The following is an 18,704-nucleotide window of genomic DNA, read 5'->3' as shown; positions in this document are numbered from 1 at the left end:
AGGACTGGTCCGTCGGGTGAGATGAGAGGTGACTTGTCATTTATTTTTATTTTTTCTTCGGATATATATCTGATTTTTTCCTTGTTTCAGGCGTGGAGCTGACTGTTCACTATGGGCTTCAAGGTGGACTTTGCCCTCTCCCACAATGTGGGCTCTTGTTCTGTGAGCCTCTTGTTTCTTTTTTTTATATTGCTATATACGTTATGGCCCTTTATTGTTTTGTTGTTTTTTACTTTGCTAACTTACTTTGTTCACTGTAATTGCCTTACCGATATATTCAGGAGGTGTGTGTGCTGGCTGGGGGGCACGCATCTCCACTATTACTTTGATTTACTTGCTATGTTGTGTATCATCTTTACATGTCCTTATGGTTATAAAATTTACTAGTCTTAATGCCAACGGTCTGAATGCTCCCCACAAGCGTTCGTACCTATGGAAAGAAGCATTGACTACTAAAAGTGATGTCATCTGTGTCCAAGAGACACATCTGTTAGCAAAAGACGCATATAGAGTTAAACACCCCCAATATCCCCACATTTTTCACTCCCACTTCACTACCAAATCTAGAGGGGTTATGATAGCAATAAGGAACACAGTCTCCTTTTCATTGTCAGATATGATTTTGGATGTTAATGGCAGATATATTATATTGTACTGTACTATTAATGCTGTCCCTCTTACCATTGTTTCTATATATGCCCCCAACTCAGGACAGCTTCGGTTCCTACAGAGGGTACTTAGGAAGGCTAATAGTACCAAGTGGGGTTCCCTTATGATATGTGGAGACTACAACTCTATTATGGATTCCACTCTAGATACCTCCTCATCCTCCAGATTGTCCTCCCTAGATATCTCCCCCTGGGTGTGGGAATCTGGGATGTATGATGTATGGCGTATCCAACATGAAACGGAGAGAGATTACACCTTCCATTCAGGGGTACATAACACTTACTCTAGGATTGATATGATACTGGTCGCTAGTCACCTTTTAACCTCTGTGCGAGAATCCTCTATTGACTCGATAAGGTGGTCGGACCATGCGGCGGTCTCGGTAGTTATGGAAGACAAGTTGCATAGCACTCCTACTTATATGTGGAGACTTAGCCCGTTCCTATTATCTCACCCTAAATTTTCTCAACAGATTAGGCAGGATATCACTACATATTTTCAACTTAATGGGGATTCTGTCAAAAGCAGGATTTCCCTTTGGAACTGTCACAAAGCGGTAATTAGGGGAATGTGTATTAAATACGGTTCTGTCCTCAAGAAAGATAGGGAGGAGAAGATGGAGAAACTATTGGCCAAGTTAAAATGTGTGGAAGAATCAAATAAAAAATCCCCATCTGATTCTTTGGCTCTTCAACTAGCGGAATTACGTAGAGAACTCAGATGCTATATGCTCACCAGCTATGAGAAATCGCATCGGAAACTGCAGGCCCATTATTACTCGCAGGATAACAAATCTGGTAAGCTATTGGCCGCCAGACTGAAAACTAGACAACTGAAAACCCGTATCTCTGGACTCATACACCCTATCTCTGGCGCAAAATTGATCACGCCCAAGGATATAGCCAATGGCTTTGCATCCTTTTATGCCCATTTATATAATTTGAAGGACTCTATCCCCGAGCAGTTAGACCATATTTCTATTACTAGGGACTATCTGGCTCGATTGAATTTGCCCACTTTATCTATGCAGCAAGTATCTGATTTAAATAGCCCCATCATGCTTAGTGAAATACAGAAAATAATCCGCTCCCTCCCGGCTGGTAAGGCTCCAGGACCAGATGGGTTTATCAGCGCCTACTATAAAACATTTAATGACATACTATCTCCACACTTACTTGACTTCTGTGAGGAGGCGATAGTAGCTGGCTCCTTCCCGAAGGAAAATCTTCAGGCCATGATTACGACCCTACCCAAGCCCGGCAAATCGGATGATTTGCCACAAAACTATAGACCTATATCATTACTCAACCAGGATTTAAAAATATTCGCTAAATTGATAGCCTCCAGAATAGCGGTGGTCCTTCCATCCTTGGTCTCATTGGATCAGGCTGGTTTTGTGGCTGGGAGGCAAACCTCCGATAACACAAGGCGACTGATCAATGTGATGCATTATATTGAAAGAGACTCTGTCCCAGCTGTATTGTTGGCCCTGGACGCCGAGAAGGCGTTTGACCGCCTTCGGTGGTCCTTCGCCTTCTCGGTATTAGAGGCAATGGGATTTGGGGGCAATATACGACAGGCAATCGTCTCTCTATATTCCAACCCCTCTGCTAAGGTGCTTGCAAATGGCGCAGTATCGGATGAATTTGCAATCACAAATGGATCCAGACAGGGGTGCCCCCTTTCTCCCCTTATTTATATCTTATCTATCGAACCCCTTGCGCAAGCTATTAGATTGGACGGGGAGATTGAGGGTATACAGATAGGGAGAACATCGCATGTGATATCGTTATACGCCGATGACGTCATATTGTCTTTTTCCAACCCTAAACGATCGTTACCAGCTGTAATGGATCATATTGAGCAATTTGGTTTATTGTCCTACTATCATTTAAACAATGCCAAGACACAGGCTTTATCTATGAATATGTTGCCTGAAGAGGCACGCTTCCTTCAGACTACCTATAATTTTGACTGGAGAGAATCTAACATCCAATATTTAGGGGTTCACCTCACATATCCCATATCTGCACTATACAATGCTAACTATATCCCTCTCTTGTCTTCCCTGGCTACTGAGGCTGACGCTATCTCCAAGCACTTAATGTCGTGGGTGGGCAGAGTGGCGGCATTCAAGATGTTACTCCTGCCTAAGCTTTTATATGTTTTCCGTACGCTACCGATTCCAGTACCACATTCTTTTTTTGTTACTGCACAACGACTTCTATCTAAATTGATTTGGGCAGGAGGGAGACCGAGGCTGTCTCCAGCTTTACTTATTAAAAATAAATTAGCAGGGGGTCTGGGTTCTCCTGACATCAGGGGATATTATATCTCTACCCTGGTGTCTGCCCTCAGACAGTGGTGGAAAGATGATAGCACCTCCCCCTGGGCGCAAATAGAGAGGCAGTCTGTTTACCCTTACTCCCTACATGACGTAATGCACATTCCTATATGGAATCTATCCCCTCCGCCAACGCATAATCCTGTTGTGAAAGCCTCCTATCAGGCCTGGGAATTCTATTTGAAACATGTAGGTTCACAATCAAGGGGAAAGGTAGATGACCTTTCCTTATCATTGTTGCAGGCCACCATCCCTGATCTGGATTTGAAACACTGGAGAGAATTAGGAGTGGGTAGCTTGAAACACATATGTAGAGAAGGTAGTCTAATGTCATTTGGGGATATTCGCAAGAAGTTTCCCATCTCCGCTAGGGATTTCTTCAAATACCTACAAATTAGACACCTGGTTAATTCATTGAATAAACCTTCTGTAGGCATAGATCCCCTGACTAAACTATATTTATCCGGCACTCAGAAAGGCTTGAAACCGATTTATAGATTATTAATAGGTTCCGATAAATGTACTAGGCAGTACCCTCTTAGACTTTGGGAAAGGGACTTGGGTCATAGGATAGAGGCTTGTACCTGGGAAAAAGCATTTAAAACTATTCACAGGGCCTTCCAGTGCTCATCCCATGTGGAAAGCGCTTTTAAAACTATTCTAAGATGGTATTTCACGCCAGAAAAAATTTCTAAAGCATATCCCACAGCGTCCGATAAATGCTGGCGAGGGTGTGGACACAAGGGGACCCTTTTTCATATTTTGTGGAACTGCCCTTTAATACAAACCTTCTGGGTATCCTGCAAACTATTGGTGCAATCCCTTTTCCCGTGTCAGGTGCCCTGGTCCCCCCAACAAGTGTTGTTATTTTTAAACTTAGAAGATGTCCCCCCCCCTTTTAGAGACCTGTATTGCATAATATGTATAGTAGCCAAAACTGTGCTCTTGAGTGGTTGGAAAACCTTGCATGTCCCAAGCATTTCCCATGTGATTAGCAAATTGAATACCACTTACTCATTTGAGAAAGTAATAGCACTGGGATCGGGCAGGTATCAATCTTTTGCAGTTAGATGGCAGAGCTGGTCCGCCTCTCCCAATAGTGTGGATATTTAAACGCTCTAGAGCTCCTCCTAGTCCCTAGTATTCGTTCTGAAAGAGGTGTGGTACACTATTTTCCCCCATATAAGTTTTCGTAGAGATGATGGGTCTGAGGTATGTTACCGAATATAATGTACCCAATTGCTAGAGCAATTCAGGCCAGGGCATACATTGGATAATAAAGATAAAGATACTATTTTGATTTAACACCTGTCAAGGTAGGCAATGAAACACAGACCTACAGTGTTGAATTTCCGAGCTTTAACTGTGAACTTTATTGAGTTGTCCAGAGATCAAACAATCATTACTGTTGTTATTTTTCTTTTGTTCTTTTTTGTCATGTGGCGCTATGTTCAGCGCTATTTGTCCTGTACTGTATTGTTGTTATACGATAAAACTTCAATAAAAACATTGAACGGAATAATGGGGTCTTTTATGGGGTATTTCTAATATGAAGACCCTTCAAATCCACTTCAAACCTGAAATGGTCCCTGAAAAATAGTCAGCCCTCTGATGTCTTCCAAAAGTAAAAACTTGTCAATTTTATGATGTAAACATAAAGTGGACATATTGTATTTGTGAATAAAAAGAAATGTATTTGGAATATCCATTTTCCTTACAAGCAGAGAGCTTCAAAGTTAGAAAAATGCAAAATTTTCAATTTTTTCATCAAATTTGGGGATTTTTCACTGAGAAAGGATGCAAGTTGCCACAAAAATTTTCTGCCATGTTAAAGTAGAATATGTCACGAAAAAACAGTCTCGGAATCAGAATGATAATTAAAAGCATTCCAGAGTTATTAATGTTTAAAGTGACAGTGGTCAGATGTTCAAAACATGCTCTGGTCCTAAGTTGTAAAATTGCCTGGTCCTTAAGGGGTTAAAATAAGTCACAATGAGGCTCAGTAGTGTGTGTGGCCTCCACGTGCCTGTATGACCTCCCTACAACACCTGGGCTTGCTCCTGATGATGAGGTCTCCTGAAGGATGTCCTCCCAGACCGGGACTAAAGCATCCTCCAACTCCTGGACAGTCTGTGGTGCAACATGGCGTTGGTGGATGGAGCAAGACATGATGTCCCAGATGTGCTCAATTGGATTCAGGTCTGGGGAACGGGCGGGCCAGTCCATGGCATCACTGCCTTCCTCTTGCAGAAACAGCTTACACACTCCAGCCCCATGAGGTCTAGCATTGTCTTGCATTAGGAGGAACCCAGTGCCAACCGCACCAGTACATGGTCTCACAAGGGGTCTGAGGATCTCATCTCGGTACCTAATTGCAGTCAGACTACCTCTGGCAAGCACATGGAGGGCTGTGTGGCCCCCGAAGAAATGCCACCTCACACCATTACTGACCCACCGCCAAACTGGTCATGCTGGAGGATGTTGCAGGCAGCAGAACGTTCTCCACAGCATCTCCAAACTCTGTCACGTCTGTCACATGTCAGTGTGAACCTGTTTTCATCTGTGAAGAGCACACCAGTGGCGAATTTGCCAATCTTGGTGTTCTCTGGCAAATGCCAAACGTCCTGCACAGTGTTGGGCTGTAAGCACAACCCCCACCTGTGGACATCGCACAACATCATATGAAATTGATTGATTGATTGTCAATCAGTGTTGCTTCCTGAGTGGACACTGTGATTTCACAGAAGTGTGATTGACTTGGAGTTACATTGTGTTGTTTAAGTGTTCCCTTTATTTTTTTGAGCAGTGTAGTTACATAGTTCATAAGGTTGAGTTACTCAAGTTTAACTTTTATACCTATTGTGTCCGTACTGAGTAGATGCAGAGAAAGGCAAAAAACCCTTATGAGGCAGATGACAATTGCCCCATACTAGGGGGAAAATTTCCTTTCCGACTACAGGGATTTATCAGAATCAATGCCTGGATCAACATTCTGTCCCTATAAATCTAGTATCCATAACCTTTAATATTATTACTCTCCAGAAATGCATCCAGGCCCCTTTTTGTTTAGTTTTTTTGAGTTCACTATGACCACTTACTCTGGCAGAGAATTCCACAGTCTCACTGCTCTTACAGTAAAGAACCCCTGTCTGTGCTGGTGCAGAAACCTTCTTTCCTCAAGATGTAGGGGATGCCCCCTTGTTTTTGATACAGTCCTGAGTATAAAGATCATGGGAGAGATCTCTGTAAGGTCCCCTGATATATTTATATATAGTTATAAGGTCATCCCTAAACGGTCTTTTTTTTTTTTTTCTAACCTAAATAACCCTAATTCTGATAATTCTCGTGGTACTAGAGTCCTTCCGTTCTCCTTATTAGTCTTGTTGTCTGTCTTTGAACCCTCTTCATCTCCATTGGTACACAGCTCCCTCAGTAAGTAAACTATTTTTGGGTATTAACCACTTAAGGACCCGGGGCGTACCTGTACGCCCTGAGTCCGCTCCCTTTTCTATAGTCGAGCCCAGCGTCTAACAACGGCCTGGACCCCCGGCTAATAGTGCGCAGCACTGATCGCAGTGCAACATGCTATTAACCCTTTAGATGCAGCATTCAAAGTTGATCGTCTAAAGTGAAAATAAACCACCGCCGGCTAGCTCAGTGGGCTGTTTGGGATTGCAGCGGTGAAGTCCCGAAAAGCTGTAGGACACAAGGAGGGTCCCTACCTTTCTCCTGTGTGTCCGTTCGCCGAATGACTTCTCCGTGTCTGAGATCTAGAATGAGCAGTCAAGCGGCAGAATCATTGATCAATGTTATCCTATGGGATAACAATGTTCAATGTAAAAGATCAGTGTGTGCAGTGTTATTGCCCCCTGTAGGGGCTATAACATTGCAAAAAAAAAAAAAGTTAAAGATCATTTAACCCCTTCCCTAATAAAAGTTTGAATTACCCCCTTTTCCCATAAAAAAAACCAGTGTAAATAATAATAAACATATGTGGTATCGCCGCGTGGGGAAATGTAATTAATCTGCATGGTCAATGGCGTACGCACAAAAAAAATTCCAGAGTCGAAAATAGCGTATTTTTGGTCACTTTTTATAGCCTGAAAAAATGTATAAAAAGCGGTCAAAAAGTCTGATCAATGCAAAAATGGTACTGCTAAAAACCTCAGATCATGGCGCTAAAAATACCGCCCCGTAGGCGGAAAAATAAAAAAAATAAAAAAAATTGTCAGAAGATGACAATTTGAAACGTATACATTTCCCTGCATGTAGTGAGGATTTTTTCCAGAAGTACAACTAAATCAAACCTATAAGTAGGGTATCATTTTAATCGTATGGACCTACAGAATAAAGAGAAGGTGTCATTTTTACCAAAAAAAGGCACTGCGTAGAAACAGAAGCCCCCAAAATTTACAAAATGGCATTTTTTTTTTTTTTTTTATTTTGTCGCACATTGTGGATTTTTAAGTGCAAAATTGAAAGGGTTATGATTTTTTAAAGGTAAGGAGGAAAAACGAAAGTGCAAAAATGGAATAACCCCAGATCCTTAAGGGATTAAAGGGGTATTTCAAGTTTTTTTTTACTTTTAAGCTATGTGCCCCTGATTCCATGTTATGTATATTGTAAATGTAATTGTCTTACCTGTCTGTGGTGGATCATGCCTTCTTTTGTGTTTTCATGCTGCCCCCCCAGAGGTATTGCATTTTTCTGCACTAGGAATAACTAGACAACGTGTCGCAGGTCAGGTGATCACGAGGATTTGCTGCTTCTCGTCTTCCCTGACAAGCCAGCTCCCTGATGACTTGTGCAGTGTATCTCTACGTTACAGCATCCCCCGCTGTGCCTGTGTTAAATGTGTCCCAGCATGGTCTGATCTCAGCACAGTCTGAAGATGGCAGGAACGCATTCAGCGCAGGCACATCGGGATGTAGAGATGGGCCGTATCTGTTATCAGGCTGACCTGCAACACCTTGTCTCTAGCCGCACAGGAAGCCAGGTTCCAGGTTTGAGACAACAGTAATTCCTAGAGCACAACAATGCAGAACCTTCCAGGGCATGAAAATAGAAAAAAAATGCACAATCCATATTTTTTGTTGTCTTCTTTTATCCTGAAACATACAGTTAAAAAAGGTTCCAGCCAAAGTAAATCTTACAGCTGTTGTAACTTCTGAATTTTTCTTAGTTAACATGTGAAGCACTTCCGATAATGGCCCTCATTTACTATTACAAACCCGACATGTTTTGTTGGGTTGTGCACCAGATTCTGTCTGCGCCAGAAATTCTGTCAGAATTGAAAAAACCCCGACTAACCCTCCATTTTGCTAATAAAACCTGAAAAGGGGCGTGATCACTTGGGAAAGGGGACGTGGTCTCTGAAAAGGGGCGTGTTCACGACATTTTCACAAAAAACATACATATTTACTATGGTTTCCACATAAAATGTGGTGGATTTCAGCTGAGGAAAACCCTACAGATCAGAGAATGTGTAGAAAAGAAAAAAAAAAAGTGTAGGGAAAGTGGAAAATGTAGGGAAACCTTAGTAAATACCGTGGAAAATTAAATTTTGGGAATTAAAACCCACAAAGAAATCTACACCCCACTCTTAGTAAATGAGGGCCAATATATTGAAGGTTGGAAAAAATCAGGGTGAACTTTACAGATATTTGGCATCACAAGATTACAAGAACAAAACTTAACACGTGAAAACAAAACTCACCCCCCCCCCCTTCCCTACACAAGAAGTACATACATATCAAATGCAGTGCAGTCATACATTAAAGACAGCAGATAAGACCATAAAGCTGTACTGTGATAAAGGGTTACTTACAACACCAGGACAGAAGAAAGGATGGAGAGAAGAAAACATTGCCCTTGTATAATATGGCATTTATGTACACTACTATAGGTTTCCTGCCTAGTGATACTGCACGCCACCATCGATCATGTATACTGGATGTACTCAAGGAGGCTCTTGAAGAGGCGAATGTGCACCAAAATGACATAGACTGCATTGCTTATACAAAAGGTAATATGGATGCATTTGTACAACACTTATGTCTAAAGGTGTTTGCCATTGCACTAGTGAGAAGGTTAAAATGGAGGAATATTCGTATTATTTATTATATGTTGGATGGGATGAATATAAGGGCTAATTCTACATTAAAGTAGTACTGTGGTGTAGTGGCACCAAAGGATAAGGATAAGTGTCTGATCACGAGGGGTCCAACCACTGTAAATTTTTGTTAAGTTTTAACAAAAGGTTCAACGGCAAAAGATACAATTAAGTAGCAAAGTTTGGGGGGAGGGGGGTAAAAACCCCTGCAGTACAATAAAATGTAGTAACCAAACAGTACAAAGCACAATATCGAAGCTGATATATACTGAGAGAACAAAACCCATAAATTACTGGAGCCCGTTCCTCCAGCATAAGGGGAAGGGAAGGGGAGGTAGGGAGGGGGGACGACGACGACAACAACAACCAGCAGGGAAGAGGGGAGACGAGGAAGAACACGTGAATGGTTAAGAAAGAAAAGGAAAGGAAGAGAAGAAGAGAGGTCCAGAAGGAGCACACCGCTTAGGGAGGCTGTCTATCGGTGAATCTGTCCCAAGGGTCCCACACTGAAAGGAATTGTGGAATAGTGTTGTTCAGGGAGGCGGTAATAGACTCAAAGGAGCGAATCTCCCGGATACTAACTATCAGTTCACCTTCTGTTTCCAATGTTTAGCTATCAGAGTCTTGGCCGCTAAAAATACATGCATAAAGAATTTAAACGGTCTCTTGGCCAAGGCCCTAGTAGAAAAATGTAAGAGAAAAACCAATGGATCCAGAGGTACCACCACTTCCAGGACATTTTGTAACAGTCGCTGAACCAACACCAAAAATGGAGTGATAAACGGGCAAGACCAAAATATATGTAAAATATCCCCCAGACCCACCCCACATCTCCAACACTGAGGGGGAATATCAGAGTTCAGTTTATTCAGCAGGACTGGAGTCCAAACATATCGGGAGAAGGACATAGGGCCTAGAAGAGGAAGTGCAGGGGAGGGGAGGGGGAAGGACCACAGGAGAGAGTTGGGGTTAGTAGGAGCTAGCCAAAGTTTTTTCAACTCCATTCATTTACTATAGGCATGGTAAGTCGACCATGCAGCTAGGAGACGTAAATGCACCGCCCAATAATACTTCGCTACATCCGGTACTCCCAACCCCCCCCCCCAAAAGAACGGCTCGCCAACATTACCGACATGGGCAGTCTATGTCTTTTAGAATCCCAAATAAATCAAAAAATAGCCGATTGCAGGGAACGTAGCGCAGCTAAAGGAACTCGCAATGTCTCGAAAAAGTAGAGGAGCTTGGGCAGGATAGTAATTTTGACCGCCGCAATGCGCCCAAAAAAGGAAATATATTGAGATCGCCCTTTTTCCATCAAGGAACGCAGCTCTTGAAACAAGGAGGGGAAGTTAGTGGAGTACAAAGAAGAATAGGAAGAAGAGAGGGACACTCCCCGGTATTTAATGGCCGTAAGGGACCAACAAAAAGAGTAGTCACCTTTCAACTGGGATATCAGAGAGGAAGGTAGATTAAGGGGCATGGCTTCAGACTTTAGAAAGATTAACCTTATAACCAGAGACCTGGCCATATTCACGTAGAAGCTAATACAAAGAGGGCAAGAACAGAAGAGGGTTAGTAAGAGTGAGCAAGACATCATCCGCAAAAAGGCAAATCTTATAAGCCCTATCATGAAGGGTTATCCCCGAGATGTCCGGGTCTCCCCGGATCAGAGCCACAAGTGTCTCTCTACAAAGAGCAAAGATCAGGGGGGACATGGGCATCCCTGCCGAGTGCCATTTTGGAGAGTAAAGGGAGGTGAGGAAGTAGAAGGGAGCTTAAGAGAGGCAGTGGGAGAGGAGTAGAGACCCTGCAGTGCTGTCAGAAAATTACCGGAGATTCCAAATTTCTGCAGGGTAGCGAACATGAATGGCCATCCCAGCCTATCAAAGGCCTTTTCAGCATCTAGGCTGAGGAGTAAGGCTTGTTCAAATCTCCTATTAACGAGATCAATAAGATCCACCACCCGTCTCGTGTTGTCACCACCCTGATGACAGGGGATGAAACCAACCTGATCCTTGTGAATAAGAGTAGAGAGGAAAGTGCAAAGTTGTGCAGCTAAGAGCTTGGAAAACAATTTCAGATCAGAACTGAGGAGGGCTATGGGCTTATAACAATCATGAGGGTCTTTATTAGGCTTGGGAATCAGCGTAATCAGAGAATGTAAGAAGGACTGCGGGATCCCCTCACCCCCCAGGAAGGAGTTAAAAAAGGGGACTAGCTTAGGTAGAAGAACAGAAGAATAGGTCTTATAGTATAAGTATGTAAACCCGTCAGGGCCCGGGGAGCGCCCAGCCGGGAGAGTCTTAAGAACTTTAGAAAGTTCCTCGAGCGTGACAGGAGCATTCAGGGACTCCCTGTCAGTGGCAGAGAGGGCCGGAAGGCTACATCTAGAAAGGAACGTGTCCAGTGCCGCGGCTCGCTCCCCAGGGTCCGCCGGGAGTTGTGAAGGAAGGGAGTACAGCTTAGAGTAGTAGTCAGGAAAAAGGCGGGAAATAGAATCAGGGTGGTAATGGAGGGTCCCTGTGGCATCTTTCAGAGCTGAGGGGGCCTGAGCGATAGCACGGTCCCGCAGAAGCCTAGCTAGCATAGTGTGGGCCTTATTACCCTTCTCATAGAACCGCTGCTTAGCATAAAGCAATTGCCCTTCAACCTTATGGAGAGCCAGGTCTCCCAATTGGGACCGTGCAGTGACCAGACGCCTCAGGACCGATAGAGGAGGAGTAGTTAGTAGAAGAGCTTCCAGAGTAGAAATTTGTGCCTTAAGTTTCTGGGAGTGGATCAATGTGTCTCTTCAGACGAGAGCCCAGAGCGATACAGTGTCCTCTGACCACAGCCTTGTGAGCTTCCCATAGAATTGTCGGGGAGGACACAGAGCCTTCATTGGTTGCAAAATAATCAATAATATGAGACAGGATCGCATCCCGAGAAGTAGGAGTTTTGAGTAAAGAGGCATTAAGACGTCAGTGGCAACGGCGTGGAGAAGAAGTAAACGGAGAAAAGGATACAAGAACAGGACTATGGTCAGACCAGGAGATAGGTTCCATAGAAGCAGAAGAGAGCATGCGAACCAAGGGAAGGTTGCCAAAAAAGTATGGAGTTTGTGGGGGGTGGGAAAAAAAGAAAACAAACGATCCGACTGATGATCAATCTGTCAAGGACCAAGGGTGTAAACTTACGCCCCCTAGTCCCGCTCCCGTGATATAACGCGGGGTTACACGGTAACCCCGCATCATATCACGGCGGGCCCGGCATTATAGTGAAGCCGGAACCCGCCGCTAATAGCACGTGGCACTGCTCGCGGTGCCGCGCCCTATTAACCCTTTAACCGTGCGGCTAAAAGTGAAAGTAAAATGTGCCGGTTAGCTCAGGGAGCTGTTCGGGATCGCCGCGGTATAATACCGCGGCATCCCGAACAGCTGTACTTCAGGAGGAAGGTCTCTTACCTTCCTTCCTGCAGTCCAATCGCCGAATGAATTCTTCAAGCCTGAGATCCAGGCTTGAGCATTCAATCACCGAAAACACTGATTGATGCATTCCTATGGAGATGCATCAATCAGTGACAAAGATCAGTACATGCAATGTTATAGCCCCCCTGGGGGCTATAATATGGCATAAGAAAAGTGTAAGAAAAATCATTAAGCCTTTCAATGATCCCTTCCCCTAATAAAAGTTTGAATCACCTGGCATTTCCAAGAATAAAAAAAAGTGTAAATAAAAATAAACATGTGGTATCGCCACGTGCGGAAGTGTCTGAATTATAAAAAATATACCGCTTTTTAAACCGCACGTTCAATGGCGTACGCGCAAAAAAATTCCAAAGTCCAAAATAGCGTATTTTGGGTCACTTTTTATATCATGAAAAGATGAATAAAAAGCGATCAAAAAGTCCGATCAATGCAAAAATGGTACCGACAAAAACTTCAGATCACGGCGCCCTCATAGCCCCCTGAACATGGAAAAATAAAAAAGTTATAGGGCTCAGAATATGACAATTTTAAACGTATAAATTTTCCTGCATGTATTTATGATTTTTTTCAGTAGTAATACAAAATCAAACCTATACAAGTAGGGTATCATTTTAACCGTATGGACCTAGAGAATAAAGAAAAGGTGTCATTTTTAACGAACAATGTACTACGTAGAAACGGAAGCCCCCAAAAGTTACAAAATGGCATTTTGTTTTCAATTTTGTCGCACAATGATTTTTTTTTCGTTTCGCCATAGATTTTTGGGTACAATGACTGATGTCATTAAAAAGTAGAATTGGTGGCGCAAAAAATACGCCATAATACAGATTTTTAGGTGCAAAATTGAAAGAGTTATGATTTTTTAAAGGTAAGGAGGAAAAAACTAAATTGCAAAAAAACTAAAAAGCCTGGTCCTTAAGGGGTTAATACACCACAGGTCATAAAGCGCCGCAGAGCGTATCAGGCGCCGAAAAAGCATAGATAAGCGTAATTGGGAAGGAGGTGTTTGTGAGCCCGTCGTAGAGTGGCGATCAGCCAAGGGTGAGAAAACTAAGTTAAAATCGCCCCCTAAGAGCCAGGCCGAGGGTGGGAATTTACGTAGATGCGTCATCACCCAACGAAGGAAGGGAATTTGTGATAGACATTACAAAGGAGCAATTGCTTCCCCCCCTAGGGTACCCTGGAGAACAACAAACCTACCCAAGGGATCAGCATAGAACGAGGAGACTTGCAGAGGGCAATGCCTTGATACTAAAATCGCAACCTTTCTATCAGTGGAGGCTATGTAGGCCTGGGGGTAGAGGTGGTGGAGAAATTGGAAAGAGCCTGTCTTGTCGAAGTTCGTCTCCTGAATGTAAACAATATCTGCTCTCAGGGCCACCAACTCCCGCTGCAGCAATCGCCTCTTAGCGGGGATGTTAAGTCCATTAACATTCAAAGAAACGCACTTAGCCATGAGAGGTCAGGAGAGGGCAGGACAAAGGCAATAAACCATACTCACAGAAAGCACCCGGGACATCACCAGAAGCCCAAACTACCGTCATAGGCCCCAAGAGCACTCCGCTGGACCTAAAAGGAGAAAAGACAAAAAAGGAGAAAGACAAATAACAGAAAGAAACAACAGAAGAAAAGACAAGGGAGAAATACAAAAAAACGACAAACTGGAACACGAGGGGAGGGACACAAAACAAGTTATTCCAAAAACTAACCAATGGCCCGCAGGCCAAAGAAGAGACCAATGCTAAGAAAAACAATCGATGTAAAACAATAAACAGCAATAGCTGGGCACGGTCCAGTTTGATCTTATGAGATGGAGGCTCCCCCAGGATCATGTTGAAAATACCCTCCAAAGTGACATGTAGGTCTTCAGTCTGGGTAGCCTCAGGGAGACCACGCACCCGGATATTATTACGCCTACCCCTGTTGTCCAAATCCTCTACATGTGAGTGAAGGTCGTTAAGGAAGGCAGTTTGAGCAGACATGGTATTTTTTAGCTCTCCGATATAGGACCTTGTAGAGTCATGGGCCCCCTCCAAATCATCCACCCGTCGAGAGACATGCTGAAGGTCTTTGCGCATGGAAGCAATTTCAGCCCGGCAAGTGTCCTTGACTTCCTCAATAAGTGCTTTAAAGTCCTCCTTAGAAGGCAGATGAGAGAGTAGCTGACTAAAGTCCATAGGAGGCAAGGTAGAAGCAGGGATCCCCGAGCATCCCAGCTCCATGTCGGGGCCGTCACCCTAATCAGAATCGCTAGCCCTCAACTGGGGGGCACCCTGGAACCCAAGCATGGTGGGGGAGCCCCTAAGGGGCACCACCCCGAAGGGTCCCCCCGAAGACTTAGGAGATGACATAAGTCTCTGTGGCTGAGGAGGAGCACTGAGGGATGGAGAGGAGAGTCCAGGGGCCCAATCACCCACAATAGCAGGGAATGATGCAGGGGACTCAACCCGGCCAGGGGAAGCCCCAGCAATACATGCAGGAGAGGAGGGAAGCACCCTGGAAGTGGGGGGGAGGCAGAGGATCTCAGGAGTCCGGAGGCGGAACAGGCAGCACAGCAGCCCGACCGGAGCTTGTAATGGCCGCCACTCCCACAGAGCTGGAGCGCAGACTGCGTGTGGGAGCCGGGGACCCAGGTGGAGAGGCCGTAGTCGAAGAAAGGGTTAGGATTAGGAACCTTACGATCCTTCTGGCAGGCGGCTGAGCAGGTGAGGTTGTTGGCAAGTGCGTCCGACGTCGCCGGGTGCCTCTCGTCATGGGGCAGGGAGCAGAATGTAGCTAATTCAGCAGATTAAGTGGCCATGAGGGACAGAGCTCCCGATCTAGGCGGCCATTCCTGTCGGCAGCAAGCCACGCCCCCCTCAATGCTGCTTTTTAAGGCAGTTTATCATGTGGCTATTAATTTTTTTTTTTTAACACTTATCATTGAAGTCAATAGGAGATGAAAGATGCATTTTTTGCATATGCTATTTTTGACCCGAAAAGTGCACAGATTTCCATGTCACAAAACGGCACAGTGTTATTTGAGAAAGCCCTGCTCCCATTGACTACAGACAGGGAGAAAGGGAAATGCTAGGAAAAGAAGTGGCATGTCACTTCTTCTTTTAGTGATTCAGCACTGTAAGATTTAATGAAACTTTCAAGGCATAGTTGACTATGCTTTTCTGTGTGATATTATGCCACAAAAAAGGATCTATGCCACTGTGTGCCTATACATTGCAATACATCAGTCTTTCATTAGTTATACGTGGCCAATACACAAATATTTTTCTTACAAGGCGCAGGCATAATGTGAACAGAACATAAAAGAATTGCCAATGGAAAACAGGCCCCAAAAAACCTTAAAGGGGTACTCCGGTGGAAAACTTTATTTGTTTATTTATTTTTATATCAACTGATGCCAGAAATTTAAACAGATTTGTAAATCACTTCTATTAAAAAATCTTTACCCTTCCAGTACTTTTTAGCAGCTGTATGCTACAGAGGAAATTAATTTCTTTTTTAATTTCTTCTTTGTCTTGTCCACAGTGCTCTCTCCTGAACTGTCCAGAGCAGCAAAGGTTTGGTATGGGGATTTTCTCCTGCTCTGAACAGTTCCTGACACGGGCATCAGGTGTCAGCAGAGAGCACTGTGGACAAGACAAAGAAGAAATTCAAAAGGAAAAGAATTTCCTCTGTAGCATACAGCTGCTAAAAAGTACTGGAAGGGTAAAGATTTTTTAATAGAAGTAATTTACAAATCTGTTTAACTTTCTGGCACTAGTTGATAAAAAAAAAAAAAAATTTGTTTCCACCTGAGTACCCCTTTAAAGGGCCCAAAGTCTACCAAGCCAAATAACAAAGCTGAATTTATTATGTAATAATGTATTCTTTGTAGACTAAACTCACTGTTTTATACGTCATCATGATATTGAGGCATGTGAAGTTATAGATGGGTAGGTGTACTGGGCTTATGTTTTCACTTAGTTGTTACATTTACATATTTACAGGGTTCTACTTTAAAATGTAACTTTTCTTACTGTGTAGGGCCTGGCATGGGAGCCCCTCTGTTGTCAGTAGCCATAGTTGCACGCACAGTTGCTCAACTGTGGAAAAAGCCGCTGCTGGGTGTGAATCACTGCATTGGGCACATTGAAATGGGGCGTTTGATTACGGGAGCTGAAAATCCCACTGTGCTGTATGTTAGTGGAGGCAACACGCAGGTAAGTCCTTTAAGGCACAAGTCTTTTTTTTACCATAAAAAATTAAATGCAATTCAAGTACCATATCATAGAAAATTGTATTGTAAAATTGATATTGTAAGAAGTACATTTACATTTATTAAAGGTGTTATTTCTAATGAGACTCTGTTTACTACCCCTGACTCAAAATAAAATCTGCATTAAAGTGTAGGTGTAAACTTTCATCCTTTCTTCAGATCATGGAAGGATGCAGGTTAATGCTGGGTGGTCAGGTTGTAGAGGCAATCATGAATCCAGTGGGTTCTGTGCACAAATCGTATTATTTAGAAATGGGTTGTTGCACAGAACTTGCTGAGCTCTGTACAGCCACCTCTGCAACCTAACTGCCCGGCGTGATCTGAAAATCAGTTTTTTGAGTACCCTTTAAGATGTTAATCCATACATTTTAGTTTAGCCCCTTGCCGCAAATGGATGTTCACGAACGTCCATCTGTGGCTCCCGAGGTATGACGCTCGCTCAGCAGGTTAGTGCGCATCATGCCCTGGGTCCCAGTTGCTATAGGCAACTTGGACCCATGGCTAATGCCGGTCATTGCCAATCAGGCTGATGTCCGGCATTAACCTTTAGACGCCGCTATAAAACTTGATCGCCGTGTTTAAAACGAAAGTAAACATTGCCGGTTAGCTGAGTGGTGCTGTTCAGGACCGCCGCAGTGAAATTGCGGCATACGGAATTGATTGCAGGACACGAGGAGGATCCCTACCTGCCTCCTCGCTGTCCGATCACCGAATTACTTCTCCGTGCCTGAGATCCAGGCAGGAGCAGTCGAGCGGTGATAACACTGATCAGTGCCATGCTATTGCATGGCAGTGATCAGTGTAGGAAATCAGTGTGTGCAATGTTATAGTCCCCTATGGGGGCTATAACATTGCAAAAAAAAAAAAGTGAAAATAAAGTGTTAATAAATGTGATTTAAAGGACAACTGCAGCGCTAGCAAATTAGGGCCCAAATGTAATAATATCACAAGTTTTATATAAGTTTCTAAATGGCATCCATTACCTGGCTGGTCCCGTTTCTCCGCTAGGCTGCCACCGGAAGTCATCTCCTGGTCCCCTAACGCGCGTAGCGTCGACCTATTATTCTCTATGGAGCCGCCATCTTGATCGACGCTACGTCACAAATGCCCATAATGCGCCGGGGGATTGCTTCACTCCCCCTGCCGCTCATCGTGCCGGCCCCTCTCCTCCTATCTGTGAGCCCGGAGCTACATCCTGCTCTCCTATTGGACAGGAGAGAACATGTGGTGAGGGTGGAGAAAGCTTATGAGCTGGGAGGATGGGAGGAGATAATCACAAGGGAAGGAGCTGTGGGCTAGGGCTAGGCAGTATACCCGTTCATACCGGATACCGTTTTTTTTTTTCCTCGCACGATATGAATTTTTGCCCATACCGGCATACCGGTCGGACCCCTCCCCCACCCCCGAATGAATTACTTCTGACACGGCCGCGGAATGTGCAGGAGCGGGAGCCGCTGAGCTCACGTGCGGTGCACATCCCCGCTCCCCCTGCTGCTGCCGCTGGCTCTCAGTGATCAGAGCCAGGGGAAAGCGCAGAAACTTCATCCCCTGGCTCTAATGTTTCCCTGCTCCCTGTTCAGCCCCCCTCTCCCCTTCCTGCAGGCTGTTTCAGTTTATCATGCCAGTCCCCAGGTGCGGGCTCTGCAGGGCCTCCTTCCTCTGCAAGCGCTAAATGTGACTGGCAGGCACAGGGCATCTGATCTTCATCCCCGCTCTGTTCTCTGATCCCCGAGCAGGGAGGAAGACCAGAAGCGCTGCGTCTGCACATTCAGCGCTTGCAGGGGGAGAAAGCTCTGCAGCGGCCGCAGCTGGGGATCGGCATTATAAGCTGTGCAGCAGCGAAAATGTAAGTGAATA

At 44.4% G+C, this 18,704-nt stretch overlaps 2 protein-coding genes across 5 annotated transcripts in view; one reads left to right on the top strand and one right to left on the bottom strand.

The window, feature by feature from the left end:
- The window catches only part of OSGEP (O-sialoglycoprotein endopeptidase), a 100,661-nt gene that overhangs the window by 21,885 nt on the left and 60,072 nt on the right, over positions 1-18,704 (top strand). For all 3 annotated transcript variants that reach the window (XM_056528497.1, XM_056528508.1, XM_056528492.1), the window contains exons 3-4: positions 8,919-9,038; positions 16,616-16,791. In XM_056528497.1, the coding sequence (XP_056384472.1) occupies positions 8,919-9,038; positions 16,616-16,791 (296 nt within the window). The remainder of the gene's footprint in view (positions 1-8,918; positions 9,039-16,615; positions 16,792-18,704) is intronic.
- Positions 1-18,704, bottom strand: part of APEX1 (apurinic/apyrimidinic endodeoxyribonuclease 1) — a 58,259-nt gene that overhangs the window by 30,519 nt on the left and 9,036 nt on the right. The window lies entirely within an intron of this gene.

Source organism: Hyla sarda, chromosome 1 (assembly GCF_029499605.1).
Source record: "Hyla sarda isolate aHylSar1 chromosome 1, aHylSar1.hap1, whole genome shotgun sequence".
Lineage (NCBI taxonomy): Eukaryota > Metazoa > Chordata > Amphibia > Anura > Hylidae > Hyla > Hyla sarda.
The sequence above is the reverse complement of the archived record's forward strand: the minus strand, read 5'-3'. Positions and strand labels throughout refer to the sequence as shown.